Raw genomic sequence first — 16,870 nt, forward strand, 5'->3', positions numbered from 1 at the left:
TCAGACTTGGAAAGCTGAGCTTCCTTTAAAGATCTTTTCTGTAAAAGTCACACTTTGTCCACTTTGTCCTTTCTACCACTGTGGGAGGAAGTTTGTTTTACACATGAATACTACCATGAACACCCTGTCATTTGATACTAAACAGCCTCGACTCATCACATCACAAGATTTTTCAAAAAGCAAGCCTGTCATTTTGAGAGATTTTGGACCAGATTTGACATTTCCGTGTCTTTGTCCACCTGTTTACAGGGAAGAATTAGGAACTGATGCGGTGCTGTTAAGCGTAGGGCCCCTGATGCTGGGATTTTGATCCCCTACGCTGCGTTTCAACTGGCGTGGAACATAACATCCCCAATATTACTGCGGGTCCCACATACTGTAATACCTCATTTAAATTCCTGGTGAGAACTCTGGAGGTTGTTCTGTGTCATATTGCAATTTCATATTGATTTTGTTAGGAAAAAAAACAATATTAAAGAAGTAATAACAACATTCCCATTTTCGTGTCAGGATGTGAATTCAGTAATTCCCATCCGTTTTTGGCCGTGGTGAGAAATTGGAGGCCCTAATTATGGATGTGACTTTTTAAAGACAGAAAACACATTTTGCTGAGTTTTTTTTTTTTTTTTTTTTTTCCTCCAAATATTACAGAATCTGAGAGAAAATTTGACTATAAAAGAAATTGCAGACAAACGTGTAGTGTTTTTCAGGCTGTTGTATTTTGAGTGTAACTAAAATAGCAAAAAGTGTCATCCATCCTCCTTTTGTTCAGGAAAAGGAAACTATGGATTCTTTATCCACGTGTTTGTCTAAGGAACATGTATTCACGGGTTAAATCACTTTTTGCAGGTTATAAACTCATCGGGAGTCACTCTGGAGTGAAGCTTTGTCGATGGACGAAGGTAATAAACTTCATTTTTGTAGTTTTGCACAGATGATGTTTATATGTGCAACACATCGAGTTAGAAAATGAAGGGTTGCACATATTGAACATCTGTACAGTGAAAGCAGACCCTATGAATGTCACCATCATGGAGTTAGATCATATTTTCTGTTCTTCAGTCCATGCTGCGAGGCCGCGGCGGCTGCTACAAACACACCTTTTACGGCATCGAGTCGCACCGCTGCATGGAGACCACGCCCAGCCTGGCCTGTGCCAACAAGTGTGTGTTCTGCTGGAGGTGAGCGTCACCATGACAACGCACAACACCCCCTCCGCCTGTTATCATTGATTGATTGGTATTGGAGGTAAAACTCAATGTGAAGCCCTGTCTTACGTTACAGTGAGTGGATCCATGATTGATCCAATCAAGAAAACATAAATAAAGAAATTAATGAGTAAAATACAAATCAAGGACACATGAATAAATAAATAAAATACAAATCAAGAAAGCAGAAATTAATAAATAAGATACAAATCAAGAAAATAATAAATAAAATAAAAATCAAGAAACATAAATAAATATAATACAAAGCAAGAAAACATTAATATAAATAATTGAATAAAATACAAATCTGGAAAACTTAAACAAATTAAAAAAAAAAAAAAACAATTCAAGGGAAAAAAAACATGAATAAATAATGAAATACAAATTTACAAATAATAAATGGATAAAATACAAATCATTTAAAAAACTATTCTAGAAAATATAAATAAAATACAATTCAAGGAAAAATGAAAAAACGTACATGAATAAATACAAATACAAATCTAGAAATGATAAATAAACAGATAAAATACAAATCAAGGAATAAACAGATCAAGAAAACAAAACAAAGTTTAAAAAAAAAAAAGTTTAAAAAAAAAAACCAAATAAATTGCATTGTTGTATTTCGTAAACTCAGTTGTATATATTGTATACTCAATTATAAACTTCTTTGAAATAAAACTAATAAATGGAATAAATGTGGTCGGACAGCTGTGACCAGGTATGTTATTACTAATACAATTAGAAACATTTAAACACACAATATTTAAATACTAAATAAATAGAATTTAAATTTGCAAAAACTAAATAAGATTATTAAAAGTAATTTGTTGTAAATTTAATCAAATAATACACAGAAATAATTTAATCTCTAAATTTCTACTGAAAAATGATATTTAAAAAATCAATTCTTCTGTGTTTATTGGAGCCTTCATGTTTGGTGCTTCGTGTCTGATCCAACATGTGAGTGACTCTCCTGTAGACGCCTAAAGGCCACGGTACAATACGAGCTCTCCATGCTGACGCTGATTATTGGTGACACCCGCGAGGAGTCGGACCTTTGAGTCGCCGTTGGTGAGAGCTTTTGTGTCGAGCGCTGAAAAGGTCCCTGTCGTAGCGAGCAGCCGCTCTGTCACTGCAGATGTAGCGCGCTAGTGTCACACCAGATATGTGTGCTGACAGGAAACCACGCTGCGGCTCAGCGAGGCAGCAGGTGGCGCTTTCAAGGACGACACACACTTCAAAATAAGCATAAATATTGTTATAAAACACATGTAAAGGAGCAGTTTGACTGATTATCACTGGTTGGTTTCGCAATACATCCAATTTATTGCTGAGGAAGCTTCGTTGAACCACGAGTCGTCCATTAGAGGCTCTTCGTACACTTTAATTAATGCGTTCTCTACGTTGGTTTTTTTATTTCACATTTAGCTCAGCTCGCAGCTCTGCTCTATAATTGACAGTGAGAATGTGTGTTGGTGAGTATCGTGATGTGACAGCAGCAGCGTTACATAACTGACACCTGTCACGATGCTTTCTGCATCCACTGGGTCTTTTAATAACATTTAGTTTTACTTTATCCTCACGATTTCAATGCATTGTGTTAAATAACAATGTGTTGATGTGAATGTGAGGATAAATGAGCCTCCAGCTCTGCAGAAGGTCCACTATCTGTTATGGGTGTCCTGATGCATTATCTGCAAAAAGAAAAACAGTATCTGATTATATTGCCCTGCATCCAAAATCATATAATATACAGTCCCCTCCAAAAGTATTGGAACGGCAAGGTCAATATCTTTTGTTTTTGTTGTATACTGAAGACATTTGGGTTTCAGATCAAAGCACTAATATGACACTAAAGTTCAGAATTCCAGCTTTTATTTTATTGTATTTACATCTAGATGTGTTAAACTACTCAGGACAGAACACCTTTTGTTTGAACCCACCCACTTTTTGATAATTTTCCTTCACCATCACGACACTCTCAATAGTCCACTTAGTTCCACACATGCTCTGGTTGAGTGTGCGCTACTATGAGCTGCTGTGAACTTCAGCATCAACTCTCGCAGCGCCATTTTCTGTCTAGTAAACTCTTTTCCTCTCCCTCTGAGCTCTGCCCAACATGGGTGATCTCTTATCCAAAGGTGCTCTGCTTCCACCTACATGGCACCAGTTGGTCACTACATCATGGTACAAGCTCGATATTCACAGGAGAGCTTCATCACACTGTCTCCTAGCAACCCCGGCCGAAAAACACAATTAACGTCTTTAGACGTCTTTGGCAGTCAACGTTACTAAACCAAAAGACATCTTTAGACAAGTAGTAGACAATGAAGCAGAGAAGGAGAGCTCTCCTTCGGGACCTTCACTTTCTCTTAAACAGTGTGCTGACACGCTCTGGTGGCTGAAGTTAGCGAGTAAATCACAGACTGTTGAAGTTGATGGTTAATAAGTTTTCCTCATACCTACTGTTGCTGACTATTGTTCTGTGTTTGAACAAAATCACTTGGTTAAGCCTTTTGTAACATTCCATACTACAAAATAAGTCATAAAAGTGTGTATGATTCGTGACGATAGCGTTATTGATTAATACTCATTGCTGCAATATCGGTATTGCAAAAGTGGTATTATACATTATATTATACATTATACATTATATATCGAATGTTTTTTTAAGTAGCCTTTTTTGTATTAAAATACTCGTTTTAGGAGTCGCTGCTTTTGCTAATTCTCAGAACAGCTGAAAAACACAGATGGATTACTGAGTGCGTCCTAACCCAGACTTTCCCCTGAACAAGTCGCACTACAGAACTCACTCACATGTGCTGTCCCTTAGAGGAGAATAAGCCAAAAGTGGCACATATGGTTTAACCTAGAATTGTCTTTCTGGTGAGACTTTATTGAGGAAAAATTTTGAGATTCATATCGTATATCAACATTTTGAGAAAAAACATTGATTTATGAGTTTTGGTCCATATCGCCCAGCCCAATTGGGACACCCACCCTGCGTGTGTGTTCACAGACATCACACCAACCCGGTGGGGACTGAGTGGCTCTGGAAAATGGACCCGGCCGAGAAGATCCTGGAGGAGGCGATGGAGAAACACCAGAACATGATTCGACAGTTCAAAGGTTGGTTTATGGTTTTCAATGTTGGTGAGGTTTCAGCTTTCACACCAGGGATAGTCCTGGACCCGGACCGGGTACAGCTGATGTTTACGGGCTAGGCAGCCCAAGCTCCTAGGAACCTATTGTTATCCTGCATGTTCTTCTTTTTTTCTTCTTTAGTCTCATGTCCAAACAATCACCACATTTGTCCTAAAGGCGGCGCTACAACATTTTGAAAAGTTAAAATCAGTTTTATATCAAAAACTGTTTAAAATTCTGCTCTTGTGCAAACAATTGGAGTCCATGGATAAAAGTCATTTTTAAACATCAGTTTTTTACTTATGGAGCCAATAAATTCTTGTTTAAAACAATCTTCCAACATCTCCGTGCTGTCTAGATGCAATGTGTGTATTTTTTTCTTAAAAACTGAATTTTTGACAATCGTTTGAAATCTGCCTTTAAACGCTAAAAACAGCTGCTGTCTTGTTTTGCCTAAATTTCCCTGGCCCCAACCATTGCTGTGCAGCAGCTATAATCTTATCACTAAGCTTCTTCTTGGTTTGCGTTCATTACACACTTTTTGAATTGCTCCAAAGTGACAGTAAAACCTTGTCAGTGAGAGAGTTGCTTGTATTTGATTCAGGAGAAGTGATCACGTCATGTGACATGTAATTGCGGAAAAAGTGTTTCCGTTGAGCTTTTGCGATACATTTCAATATCGAAACGTCTCAGAAAAACCTCCTCCATTGTCTGCCCTAAACATGCAAAATCTTATTTATTCCTGTGGGTTTCTACAAACAACAACGCACACCTACCGCGTTTCACTGCTTTCTCTTTGTATATGAGCCATATTTAATATTTATTGGTGATTTTTTATCTTTACTTGCACTGCAGCTGTCAGTCTGCTCTTTGTCCCAACTGTGAATTTTATTGAAAACTCATCAAAAATGTCCAAAACAGTCCAAGTAGTTTTTGCTGCTTTATCTGATTCAGATTTTGTTTTGCGTGTTCACACGCCGGCCCCAAACCAAGCAGACAAATAAATCTTAGAGAGATTTTTCTGGCATTCTTCCTAAAAGACTTCCACATTCACCTTCACGCTCCTCAGTTAGCCCGACCACGTCGTGCCAACTGAACTGTAGAGAAGATTAAAAATGCTCGTAGACTGTCTGCGATTTACACACACACACACACACACACACACACACGCACACACACACGCGTGCACACACAGTCCTTTTACTGCTAATAAATCACCTCCCAACTGCTGCACACGCTCATTCACACACACACACACTCATCCACAAGCGGCTCCTCTGCAGTGTTTCTCTGCTGCCGTTGTTGTGATGAATTGTGTTTCCTCGCGGTGAGTTCGACCTCATGCTGTGCACAAAGGAAAGAAAGAAAAACAAGATTAAGAACAATCAGGCCTGTCCCAAGATGATTAGAGGACTTTATTTCTACCGTTTGCAATGTTTTCTCCACTCTTTTTTGGGGATTCAATTTAATTGGCAGCTAACCCAATATTAGCAGGACACACAAAGAATACTCACAATCTAACAAATGCACACACAAAGCTCAGGCAGAGCAGTTTAATCGTTTATGAACAAAAGCCAGCAAACCCTCTTTGTTTCCTTCCTGCTTTTAGTACTTTTACAAATAGCCCATTTCTGATTGGATGAAGTGATCATTTCATTAATTTATTCATTCATCTTTTAGTCGCGCTTTAGTCGTGCATTTTGAAAATGGAGGGTTTCATTACTAAGCTTGACTCTCGCTTTGGCCAAAGCGAGATCCAGCGTGACCTGGATTAATGATAATCTGTGTACCCTTCGTTCTTTGGTTATTTTGTTTCAAAACCAAAGTAAAAAAATAGAAAAAACTGATTGTTTTTTTTGGGTTTTATTAATTTATTGATAATATTTGGATATTTACGAGAAACTAGGACGAGAGCTTCATGTTTTAATCTCACCACACAGAACCACCGACAGACGGACTTTGACTCTGCTGCGTTTGATAAAAAATGATCTGGTCTCATGTTGTCCACCTCACACTGATGGCAGAGGTGTAATTTGTTTGTCGATGACGTTTCGTTAAAGAGTTATTGATGCTGGAAGTCCGAATTTGTGAATATCTGCCAACTTTACCAAACAGTGTTACGGTTCAAATAGTATCCAGATAATCTGGTGACTGGGCGGACTTTTGCTCCCCGTCCGAACATAAAAAGAAGCAACGCATAAGTCACATTACTGGTGAATTGAAATGTTATTAATACATACCTGTAAATAAATCAACCGCTGTTCGCGGTATTTATAACGTGCAAAATAAACATTTTACTGCCCTCAAAAAAGCTGTAATTGTTTTTGCTAAAATATCAAATGGTAGAAGTTCTACCATCTATTGTTCCTCACACCAGCTTCACAGTCGATAGTCAGTCACCTGTTTATTTGGATACTATTTGGACCGTAACACCGTGAAACAAAACATAAACGTGAGCAGCTTTTTACGAGCTAAAACATCCACAGACTGAGTAGGATCAGAATACTGCTGAAATAAATCCTAAACAGTCCTTTCGTGTGAGGAGACCTGGTCCAGGACCTGGGGAGGGGAACAAGGTGGAGCGGACTTCAGTTCATGTTCTAATTTTCCCGTCACTCAAACAGAACAAGTTAAAAAAAACACACAAAAAACTGAAAAATGCTGCTTATCTGTTTTTTGGTTTTTCTGTTTTGGTTTTAAATCAGTAAAACAAAATAACCACACTGTTTATTTGTTGTTTTGATTTGGTTTTAAAACGTAATAACCAAAGAATGAAGGGTACACGGATTAACGATAAGTTCTAACCCCTAATTTCCACTCGCAACTGCTGCATCACGGCAACGGAGCTGGAACGTTGCCATCCTAGTCAATAGGGGTGTACATTGCCATGAATCTAACGATACGGTACTATTCACGATTTGCATGTCACGATACAATATACCCAGACACTAAACAATATGATATATATCGTGATATCCAGAATTACAAATTTCACCTTTGCAAGCATAAAATGGTTTTAAAACTTGCAAGAACAAGTAAATGGTAACTAACTGTAATTTAAGTACAAATATCAAAAACAAGTGGTATGTTTATCAAACTTTAAAATTACATTTTTCAAAAAAGTTTAATTTTTGCTTCTACAACAGATTCTGATTCTGTTAAGTTCTTAAATTATTAAAAAGAAAAAAAACCAGAAACATCTATAAAAGTGCTCAGTATGTTTTATGAAAATAATTAACTTACAGCTGAAATGTATTGAGTAGTGAGGTAGTTTAACAAGGTCTGATGTGATTCACTGACACCTAGTGACCGGTGTTTACATGCTATGCCTACTGTATGTTAGCGCAATTCATTTTTTAATTTTTTCATTTTTCATTCATAAAATCAATTTGGACATTTTATGGATCGATACGATAATCGCGTGGTGAAATATCGTGATATATCGTCGAATCGATTTTTCCTACACCCTTATTAGTCAATGTATCAGTTTCCACTGACTGTATCAGTTTCCACTGACTGTGTCAGTCCGGCACCCTCTGCAATAGATACGCAGAGCTTCTATTTTTGATGGACGCCGGAGAAACGATGCACAAATTCAGCAAAGATTTGCTCATGTGGGACAGGGGAAGTAGTGCACAGGCACAGAATAAAAAACTCTGTGTTCAAGGCAGATCGCATTTCCATCCATTTTCCGACACGCTTGCTCCTTCTCTGGGTAGCGGGGGTCTGCTGATGCCTATCTCGTTACGCAGCAGAGACGTTCAGAGTAGTTACGCATTCAGTGAAGATCCTGCGTAAGGTTGGACTAAACTTCAGAAACTGAAATGGGCGACGTAAAGATGAAAGACTGGTAACAAGGACGACACGTGCACATTGTTACCCTTAGAGGTTAAAACTAGCCTCTTTAAAGCTGCAGTATGTAGAATTGTGAGACTTGTGTAGAAACAACCACGCCCCCCCTCCCCCCTCCCTTTTTGTAATCGTTGTGCTTTATGCTGCAATGGACACTTTTCCTGCTTTGTAAAAAGATCTGTGATTGGCTGAACTCTAGCGTCACTCTCCTGGATCTCTAAAGCTCATTTACAGGGCCTAGAGAAGGAGAAGAGTTTAGTGTCCACCCAGAACACGTTGAATTACAATATGCTCAAAGGTGATAATATTTTTGACCAAATGGCACCAAAAAAAACTTCCATACTGTACTGCAGCTTTAAAGCACCAAGAACTGTGGGTCGGTGACCGGTTCAGATGACAGGTTTCACCTAAGGAGGCTAAATAAAGAATATTTCTTCAATGAATGTCATTTTGCTCATTAAACCGTCTGACTGAGATCACACAGTGAAGCAGATTTCCCATTTTCTTTATTAAATCGGGTCTGGTTTAATTTTGATAGCTCTTCCACTCTGGTCGATTAAAAGCCGTCATCTCCACTGTCCGGTCTTATAAATCACCTCCCATAGAAGCCCCACACACGTCGACATGAAGTCTCTTCTTGGCAAAGTGAAGGGCTTCACTTCCCTCTGCCAAGTTTTCCTTCAAGTCGTTCAACTTGGAGCTGCTGCCTTTTCGACCTCAGAGCTGCTGCTGAAGCCATTCAGAGTCAACGCTGAACTTATTCTGCTCTGGAAGTTGTGCCAAAATGTCTTTATATCAAAGAGCTGCTTTAAAACTAATAAAATCTGCAGATTAGTGTTTTTCAAATTGACTTAAGTGACAAAAATGTGTGAATTTCTTCAGTATGGAACAAACATCCTGCAAAAGAATCTCGACCTGAAGCTTTGTTTGAAAACATAAAATAAACAGACATTTAATCTTAGTGTTTTTACATTTTTCAATCCACTTTCACACATCTAATTAAAAACGTACAGGAGGAAAGCACAAGCTCCACCTGTCGTCATCATTTTCCCTAATCTCCTTTCCAGTCATAACGTAGAGTCTTATTATCAGACCTTCAAACCCTTTTACATTTGACAGAAATGCATTCAGCTCCGTGCAGCACAATGGAGCCTCCAGACAAAGCCTTTGGGCTCCTCCACTGGGATTAAGTCTCCGCACCACCAAAGACCAGCTTTGAATGTCACGCAGCAGCTTTGAACTCATAAATTGGATCCTTGTCCATATCAAAGATTTAGCTTATTGAAATAAGAAAGAAATCCTGTTCATTGCATACAGGATCTGTGTTAAGTTCATTAGGACTTTTGGCCAATCAGACTGTTTCATAGAAGTTATTATTGTCTAATGTTGTTGGTGATTACACTAGCGATGCACTGATCTGTTAACCTTCAATCTTGAACTTTTTTGACTGATAACAAATAGATTTTTTTCTCCCAAGTTTTGTCTTTTTTCCCCCACATTTTTATGCAACACATGACAAAATGGACACTAATGGAATCACTTTATCCAAAAAATGCAATTTTTACTTTATGTTCCTGTTAAATTTAAATTACTTAGGGCAAGACTTCTAAAAGGCACGCATAAAATTTAGGAGACAGACTTAAAACTTACTGTTAAGTCAGCGTTTTGGTAATAAATGAGAATAAATGAGCAATTTTGTTAACACATTACTTGAAGTTTTATACATATGACATTACGCTGTCAGTATCTGTCATTAACATTAATATGTTGTCATGAAGCCTGTCATTAAGTGTCGTTCGCTAAATTATGGCACCTTTGGAGCTATGTTGGCATTTTTTGGGTGAGGTGGAGGGATCTAATGGGGTTTGGTAGGGTTAGGGGTTAGGGTAACGAACGACACTTAATGACAGCCTTCACGACACCTTATTCATGCTAATGTCAGGTGTCGATTCATAATAATGACAGTGTAATGTCAGCTTTATATAGAACACTTCAGGTAAAGTCTTATCGCTAATTTTTACCTTTATTCTTTTTTGACTTCATCTGCTGTCCTTCTTGTTTTCACGTGGATAGCCATCCCAATGGTGTTTCTCCTGCTTACAATCCTATTTGTTCTCTGTGATTAAAGAAAACGTTCCTTCTCCGACATTTCGTGTTGCATTTGCAGCCGCAGAGATTCTCCTCTCCCACAGGAGCACAAAACCCTCAAACTGTGAAGTGGCTGTTTCATATTCCATCCTAACGCCATCATTTTCATGACAGCTGGTTTAGGTGACAAATAAGGAAACTTGAAGATGTTGGCTTTCAAAATGAGAAATTTTATTTCATCCGCTTGTTGTTGCAGTCTTCTTCTTTCAGTCATTCCCAAAGCTCATGACCAAACTTAAGGACTTGAAATCATCTTGAATTAATGAAAATCTCTTGATGTGTGAGTAAACATACTTTCATGGGCTAATCTGTAAAATAAGTCCCTATCTGCTGGAATGTGAACCTCTATTTCACTCTTCACTTGCTTCGGTCAGACTCGTCATGATGGATACCATTACCTTTGTTAGCTTCTTGTGTGTGGCTCTGCAGGGCATTAGCATATCAAAAAGAAGCTCAGCAATGCACTCTGTGGCAATGGCCAAGTGGAAGTCGGTTCATGAATTAATTACCTGCCACAAAAAGCATAGCATTGGATTTTGTTAAAAGGACTCCAATGATTTTTATTCTGAGCCTTTAAACTCTGTCTGTGGGGGTTTGATTTTACCATCCCAATGTATTGAGCTGATTTCTAACAGGAAGGTATTCTTAGCATAAACCAAAGACTACACAGAGTATGCAAATCTTGTCGTGATGGGAACTCGACTTTATGGAACTGTTGATACCCTAAGTCCGTGATAAAGAGACACGTTAACTCACAGATTTAAGTGGTGAGCTACTTTTGCGTCAGATGGGTCGTTATGATAAGGTAGGATAAAACTAACTCTTCTAACGATGGTCAATCAAAGCTTTCTCAACCGGTTGATCACGAGCAACGCAATTGGCACCCTTGCTTTTGATGCTTTTACCGAAAAACAAAAAATACTTATTTAACCAGTAAAGTGTCATTAGGAATCTCTTTTTCAAGAGAGTCATGGAAGCAAGTGTCTAATGCCTTGCTCAATATATCACAGTGATTGTCCACAGTGGCAACCCTCTGGTTACAAGCTCGCTTCCGTAACCGCTAGGCCATCACTGTCCCTTTTTACATAATGAGCCAGGAGACTGAGAACCCTTACATGCATATTGCTATGGTATATACTAAAAGATAGCTTTTTCTCACAAACCCTCACTGAGTGGCTAAAGAAGCGACTTCATTGGACGTCTGACTGAACTTTTCCACTGGATTACCCACAACTTTTCAGTATGGAGTAATTTTCTCCTATAACTTCCTCGCACACATGACATGATTTAATAAAGAACGGGAGAAACACGCAGGCTTCGTCCTCATCTGAAATGTTCAGGAGATTTTGGATCTTGTTGTCCATCCACTCATCAATCCTCCCACTGGGAGGAGCCTCCTTAATAAGGTTTGGTCAACAATGTTGTCCTAAATGTAATAACTCCTTGGCAGTCAGCTTTCAACATGGTAAAAGTTGAACACTCAACACTGCATCCAATCAGGCGCTGGCCCTGTAAACCCCCGCTTCCTCAACAATCCTGTCCTTTTCAAAAGACCCTATACTCAACGAGGGACGATTCTCAGCAATGATGGATCTCACCAGAACTAAATGGTTCAGGCACTCGAAACATCAGGAGAAAAGTTATTGGTTTTGGAGGCAAGTTGCTGCAGTGAAAATGTGCCCAATGTTTCCATTATTTGGTCTTTCAGGCTGCTTTAACACCAGGATTGTCTAAGTCGGTCTAAATAGGCCAGGGAAAAGATTTTAATGTTGCCACAATTCATTGCAGTTTGTCTTCACAAGAATTACTTGAAACTGCCTGGAAAATTTGATACAATTACATGAGCTGCTCTTCTGGAGCGCCGTTACTTGAGTAGAGTATAGCCCTACTCAAGGAGGAAAAAACCAAAAGGAGGAATTTTCTTGTGTCACGTCTGGCCACACGCCACTTCCCAACTCTCTACGATTTAGTGTTCTCGTTTCATGCATTGGGCGGTTCTTCGTGCTACCAACTGTTCACTTCCTTTCTTTTCTCGGAGGTGAGAGCTCTGTTTTAGTTTGAATCTGTGATATGTGCCAAGAGTCTGGGTACGTGTTCGCACAGCTTGTGATTTTGTATGCTTGTGTCTGACTGATGATGTCACTGTGCAAAGATTCCATCAACCGATGTGTCCTTTACTGTCCAGCTGTTTTAGTGTATCAATTCAGTGATTGTTTTTTTCTTTCTAGCTATGATCTCAAAGCTTCTCTGCTGCTGGTTTTTGTAGTTCATTTAATGCTTGAGGTCTTTTGGAGGTCAGTTTGCTTTCTATTGCCTTAAAGTTGGATCATGTGGTTTAGCAGTGAAGACTGGACCTCACCAGTGACCGGACAGATGGAGTTCACAATGGCAGCACTTCAGGGTTTGTTTAGTGAAGATTTGCTGCAGTTAATGGAAAATAAAATGGATTCTGCTTATACTACCGCATCCCATTAAAGCCTCTCAACAGTGGTTGTAATGTTTCCTTTGAGCTTTAACTGTTTGTTCTTCTCTTTATGACCAATGCCAACGATTACATACAGCTTTAAGCACTTTTACCATTGAACGCAGGGATTCTCAGCTTCTCAGAGCTTCAGTTTTCTTTGCATCTAATTTATGTTTAATGCTGATGTCTCGGCTGTACCATCTTATTTCCTTTGGTGTCAGTAAACATTAAAACTTTATTAGTATAGTTACCAAGAGTTAGGAAATGTTTCCAAAGTGCAATAAGATATTAAAGCTTTGTCAGCGAGTACGTTTTTGTTGTTTGCTGCATCACAACAATGAACAGTTCAGGAGTCTGAACCCAAAAATCTCTGCTTCTCTCCTGTTGATATGTTAAACTTTATCACTTCAGTTTTTATTGACGATCCTCAGACATTAACGGATGTGAACCGCAGCTCTATCGCTGGGTTTGTTGGCCGTCTCTGGAAGAAAAGTCATTGCCTATATTCAAAAGACATTTCTTGGCTGGAAATGAGCTGCAAAGACCGGCTTATTTGGCAAGGCGTGAACACACAGTGAGACTCTGGCATGGATTAAAGAAGGTGACTATAGACCACATGAAAACGGAGGTCTCGGAGCGAACATATACTCCCCGGAAACATTAAAGGGTGTTTATTTATTTTCCATCTCCATCAAAAGATCATATATAAGGTAGTACTAGAGGTTTAGTTGGGTAATTTTCTTTAAGACGTAAACAGTGCATTGACTACCAGCTGTAGCTGCTCCGATGCACAACAAGAGCTCCTAATAACAGCTTCATACACGTCCTATCAAGAAACTCCAGTAGCCATGTTAAGCCATGTTAAAGAAAATGTGGAGAAAACCTCCAAAAACACTAAGCAAAGAAGTGAATCCGAGAAATCCATTGGGACCAAATGTAAACACTGCACCGGAATCAACGACTTGACGTCACATACAGCAACAAAAACTAAAGTGCATCAAATCTGTTTTGTTTGTTAGTAATTTTTGTTATCTACTGTATATTTCCAGTACAGGAACCCTAAAATGGCTCAAATGAGGGGTATACTGGACAATCTGTTCATATAACAAGGCTATAAAGGATAGATTAATAAATAACTACACCACTGATGTGGAGCTGACTGATGGACAGCAGCTCTACAGCACAATTAGAAAACACAAAACTGGCTCATATGCAGATGTGAAGCAGTGAGGAGGGACAGGTGTGTGTGGATGTTTGTAGAAACTTGCAGGTATAATCAGGATTTATATGTTTAGAGGGATGTTCTTTTCACTTCACTGTCCCTTGTCAACCCTACTGCTGATTATCCTATCAACGCTGTACCTGTACTCCAGTACTACTTTTATGCACAATTCCAGCTGTTTGTTGTTGTTTTATTGTCAGGAGAATTTGATTCAGAGATTGAACTGACTCCAAACCCTCTGTCTTTGTCCAGGTGTTCCAGGAGTATTACCTGAGCGTTACCAGGAAGGTTTGGCCATCAAACACTGTGCGCTGTCTCTGGTGGGAGAGCCAATAATGTACCCAGAGATCAACACCTTCCTTCGCCTGTTGCACAGCCAGCGTATCTCCAGCTTCCTGGTCACCAATGCACAGTTTCCCCAGGAGATCAGGTAGGAGAGGATGTGCGTCTGTAGCTAAAGTTTGGATGTCCTACGCATGCAGACAGGTTAACATGCAAACTCCACCCAAAAAAATCCAACGGATGGAAGTAAAGTGATCCTGTTCATGTTCTGGATTTATTAGAATAATCCTTTATTTTTTTTATTTTTTTTAAAATTGTCAATAAATATTTTTTTTTCAAAAGACTATTTCATTTTGACTATATTTATAATATTCTATCCTATAACTGAAGTGATTTATTTAAATGCCTTTGAATCCAGGCTGAGAACACATACTTTTGTAACATATTGTAAATGAAAATATGTTTAAAAGAATAATTATTTTTAAATTTTCTCAAGCAATTTTTGTTCTTTAGTTTATTTAATTTTTACACATTTTATGTAATTCTTTTTGTTTTTCTTTGTTTGAATCTTTGAGATGAAACATGTACAGTACGCTATTTAAAATAATTTTCTTGTAACAATGCAGTTAATAACGATGACCGACAGAAACTGTTAAAATGACATGTATGGTAGTTATTACTTGATGTATTTTGGTCCAAATGCTTGTTGTTTGAGATACTGAGCCCATTTAAACTGCTTGCTTTAATTAAATCTTCTCTCTCTGTGTCTTTCCCTGCCATCGTTGCTCCCATTATTTCCAGGAACCTTGTGCCAGTAACCCAACTGTATGTCAGTGTAGATGCTAGCACTAAAGACAGCTTAAAGAAGATTGATCGTCCACTTTTTAAAGACTTCTGGCCTCGTTTCCTGGACAGCCTCCGAGCCTTAGGAGAGAAGGTTTGTCTAGTTTTGTATAATCGTTCATGTCCTGAAACAACGGCTGGTGTAACATTCATATCTTATAAAACATGCAGTCTGAGCAGCTTGTGTCAGCTTGTCACGCCTGTCATGAAACTTTCAAGCTTCATTATAGCCTCCACACTTTCTCCACTCACATTAAAAATGCAGATTCAGCCCTGGTTTGAGATCCCAAAGACTCAAACTCACAGTTTATAAATAAACCAAGTCATGACACGCTCATTTAAAGTGAGCCAGATACTGTTAGAACTCAGTAAAGATTGTTTAGGTTCAGTAGAACTCCCTGCAAACAGTTAGAACTCATAAGAAAAAGTGTGTACTCATATGATCTGGGCTATTTACGAGGCGTGTGATAAAGTTTTTGGCAACATTTCTTCAAAGAGATTACAACACTGTGTTTATGAGCTAAAAGGGCACCGTGGCTCAGGTGGTAGTGGGTCGTCTTCTGATCGAGAGGTTGGGGGTTCGATCCCAGTACCTGACGATGTGTCGAAGTGTCCTTGGGCAAGACACTGAACCCTAAGTTGCTCCCAGTGGTCGACTAGCGCCTTGCATGGCAGTCCTGTCCCACTGGTGTGTGAATGTGAGAGTGAATGGGCGAATGAGCTGATATGTAAAGCGCTTTGAGACTGCTTCAGTGTGGTGATAAAGCTCTATATAAAATCAAGTCCATTTACCATTTACCATAAAAAATGAAGAATCTCTTTGTTAGTAAACCACACTTTGAAGAATAATTTAACACATTCATCGATACACGGCCACAATCTGTAGGGTCGTCGTAGGGTGAATTGGCCTTAGTCAGCTTCCGTTGATTTGACTTCATTAGCAGACTTTTATCACAATATTATATATGAAGTTTATTGACCTGATTTGCCCAAAATATTTTCCAATCAGCTTCCTTATTATGGATATGGGTTAAAGTTAGTGTCACAAAGAGCATTTAACATGACATGGCGTAAAAGTCAGACAACATGGCAACAATGTTTTAGCCGAGTTTGTGCTACACGACTGAATGGCTCGTTAGCGATCCATGCTACTAAAAGGTGTTTTACCAGCTGATCACAATCACCCCTGCAGCACCAAGTCTTGAAATGTCGACACTCGTAGGTTGAAGAAAAGTGGATTTGTTGAGCACTGTGCTCCACATGGCTCCTCCGTGCCTGTGCGAGGAGGATTGATCGCAGGAGTCGGAGGCTGGGCTTGGATTTGGGAATAGAAGCAGCTTGAAACACTTCACCTTTTCTGCTTCCAATAGCCAATTATCCCAGTGCCCTGCTGGGTTGAGAGAGCGTGTGTCACGGCTAACCTTCCAAAGTCTGAAGAAGACGAGCAGGGGAAGAGAGTTCGGCCTCCTCCTCTTTGCTCATTTCTCTGGATCGAACGTTCATCACACCATCTGTCCTTGCTCTTCTTCCTCCACATCACTCCATCATTTCTCAACCCATCAGCATTTTTTTGTGTCCTTGATCACAATTCAGTGTTGAAGTTGTCTCCGACACAATCACTCGTCTCCGATGCATTTCCTACAAAGTGCACGCACCCTGCAGCTCGTTCTGTTCACAATGTTTACAGCATCAGCTGCAAGTCTT

General features: G+C 39.1%; 1 protein-coding gene across 1 annotated transcript in view; it reads left to right on the forward strand.

Moving 5' to 3' along the window:
• The window catches only part of tyw1 (tRNA-yW synthesizing protein 1 homolog (S. cerevisiae)), a 47,620-nt gene that overhangs the window by 10,519 nt on the left and 20,231 nt on the right, over positions 1-16,870 (forward strand). The window contains 5 exon segments of the mRNA XM_028465562.1: positions 1,063-1,112; positions 1,114-1,181; positions 4,231-4,340; positions 14,294-14,471; positions 15,125-15,260. Of these exon segments, the coding sequence (XP_028321363.1) occupies positions 1,063-1,112; positions 1,114-1,181; positions 4,231-4,340; positions 14,294-14,471; positions 15,125-15,260 (542 nt within the window).

The sequence above is a fragment of the Gouania willdenowi genome, chromosome 13 (genome assembly GCF_900634775.1).
Source record: "Gouania willdenowi chromosome 13, fGouWil2.1, whole genome shotgun sequence".
Taxonomy (NCBI): domain Eukaryota; kingdom Metazoa; phylum Chordata; class Actinopteri; order Blenniiformes; family Gobiesocidae; genus Gouania; species Gouania willdenowi.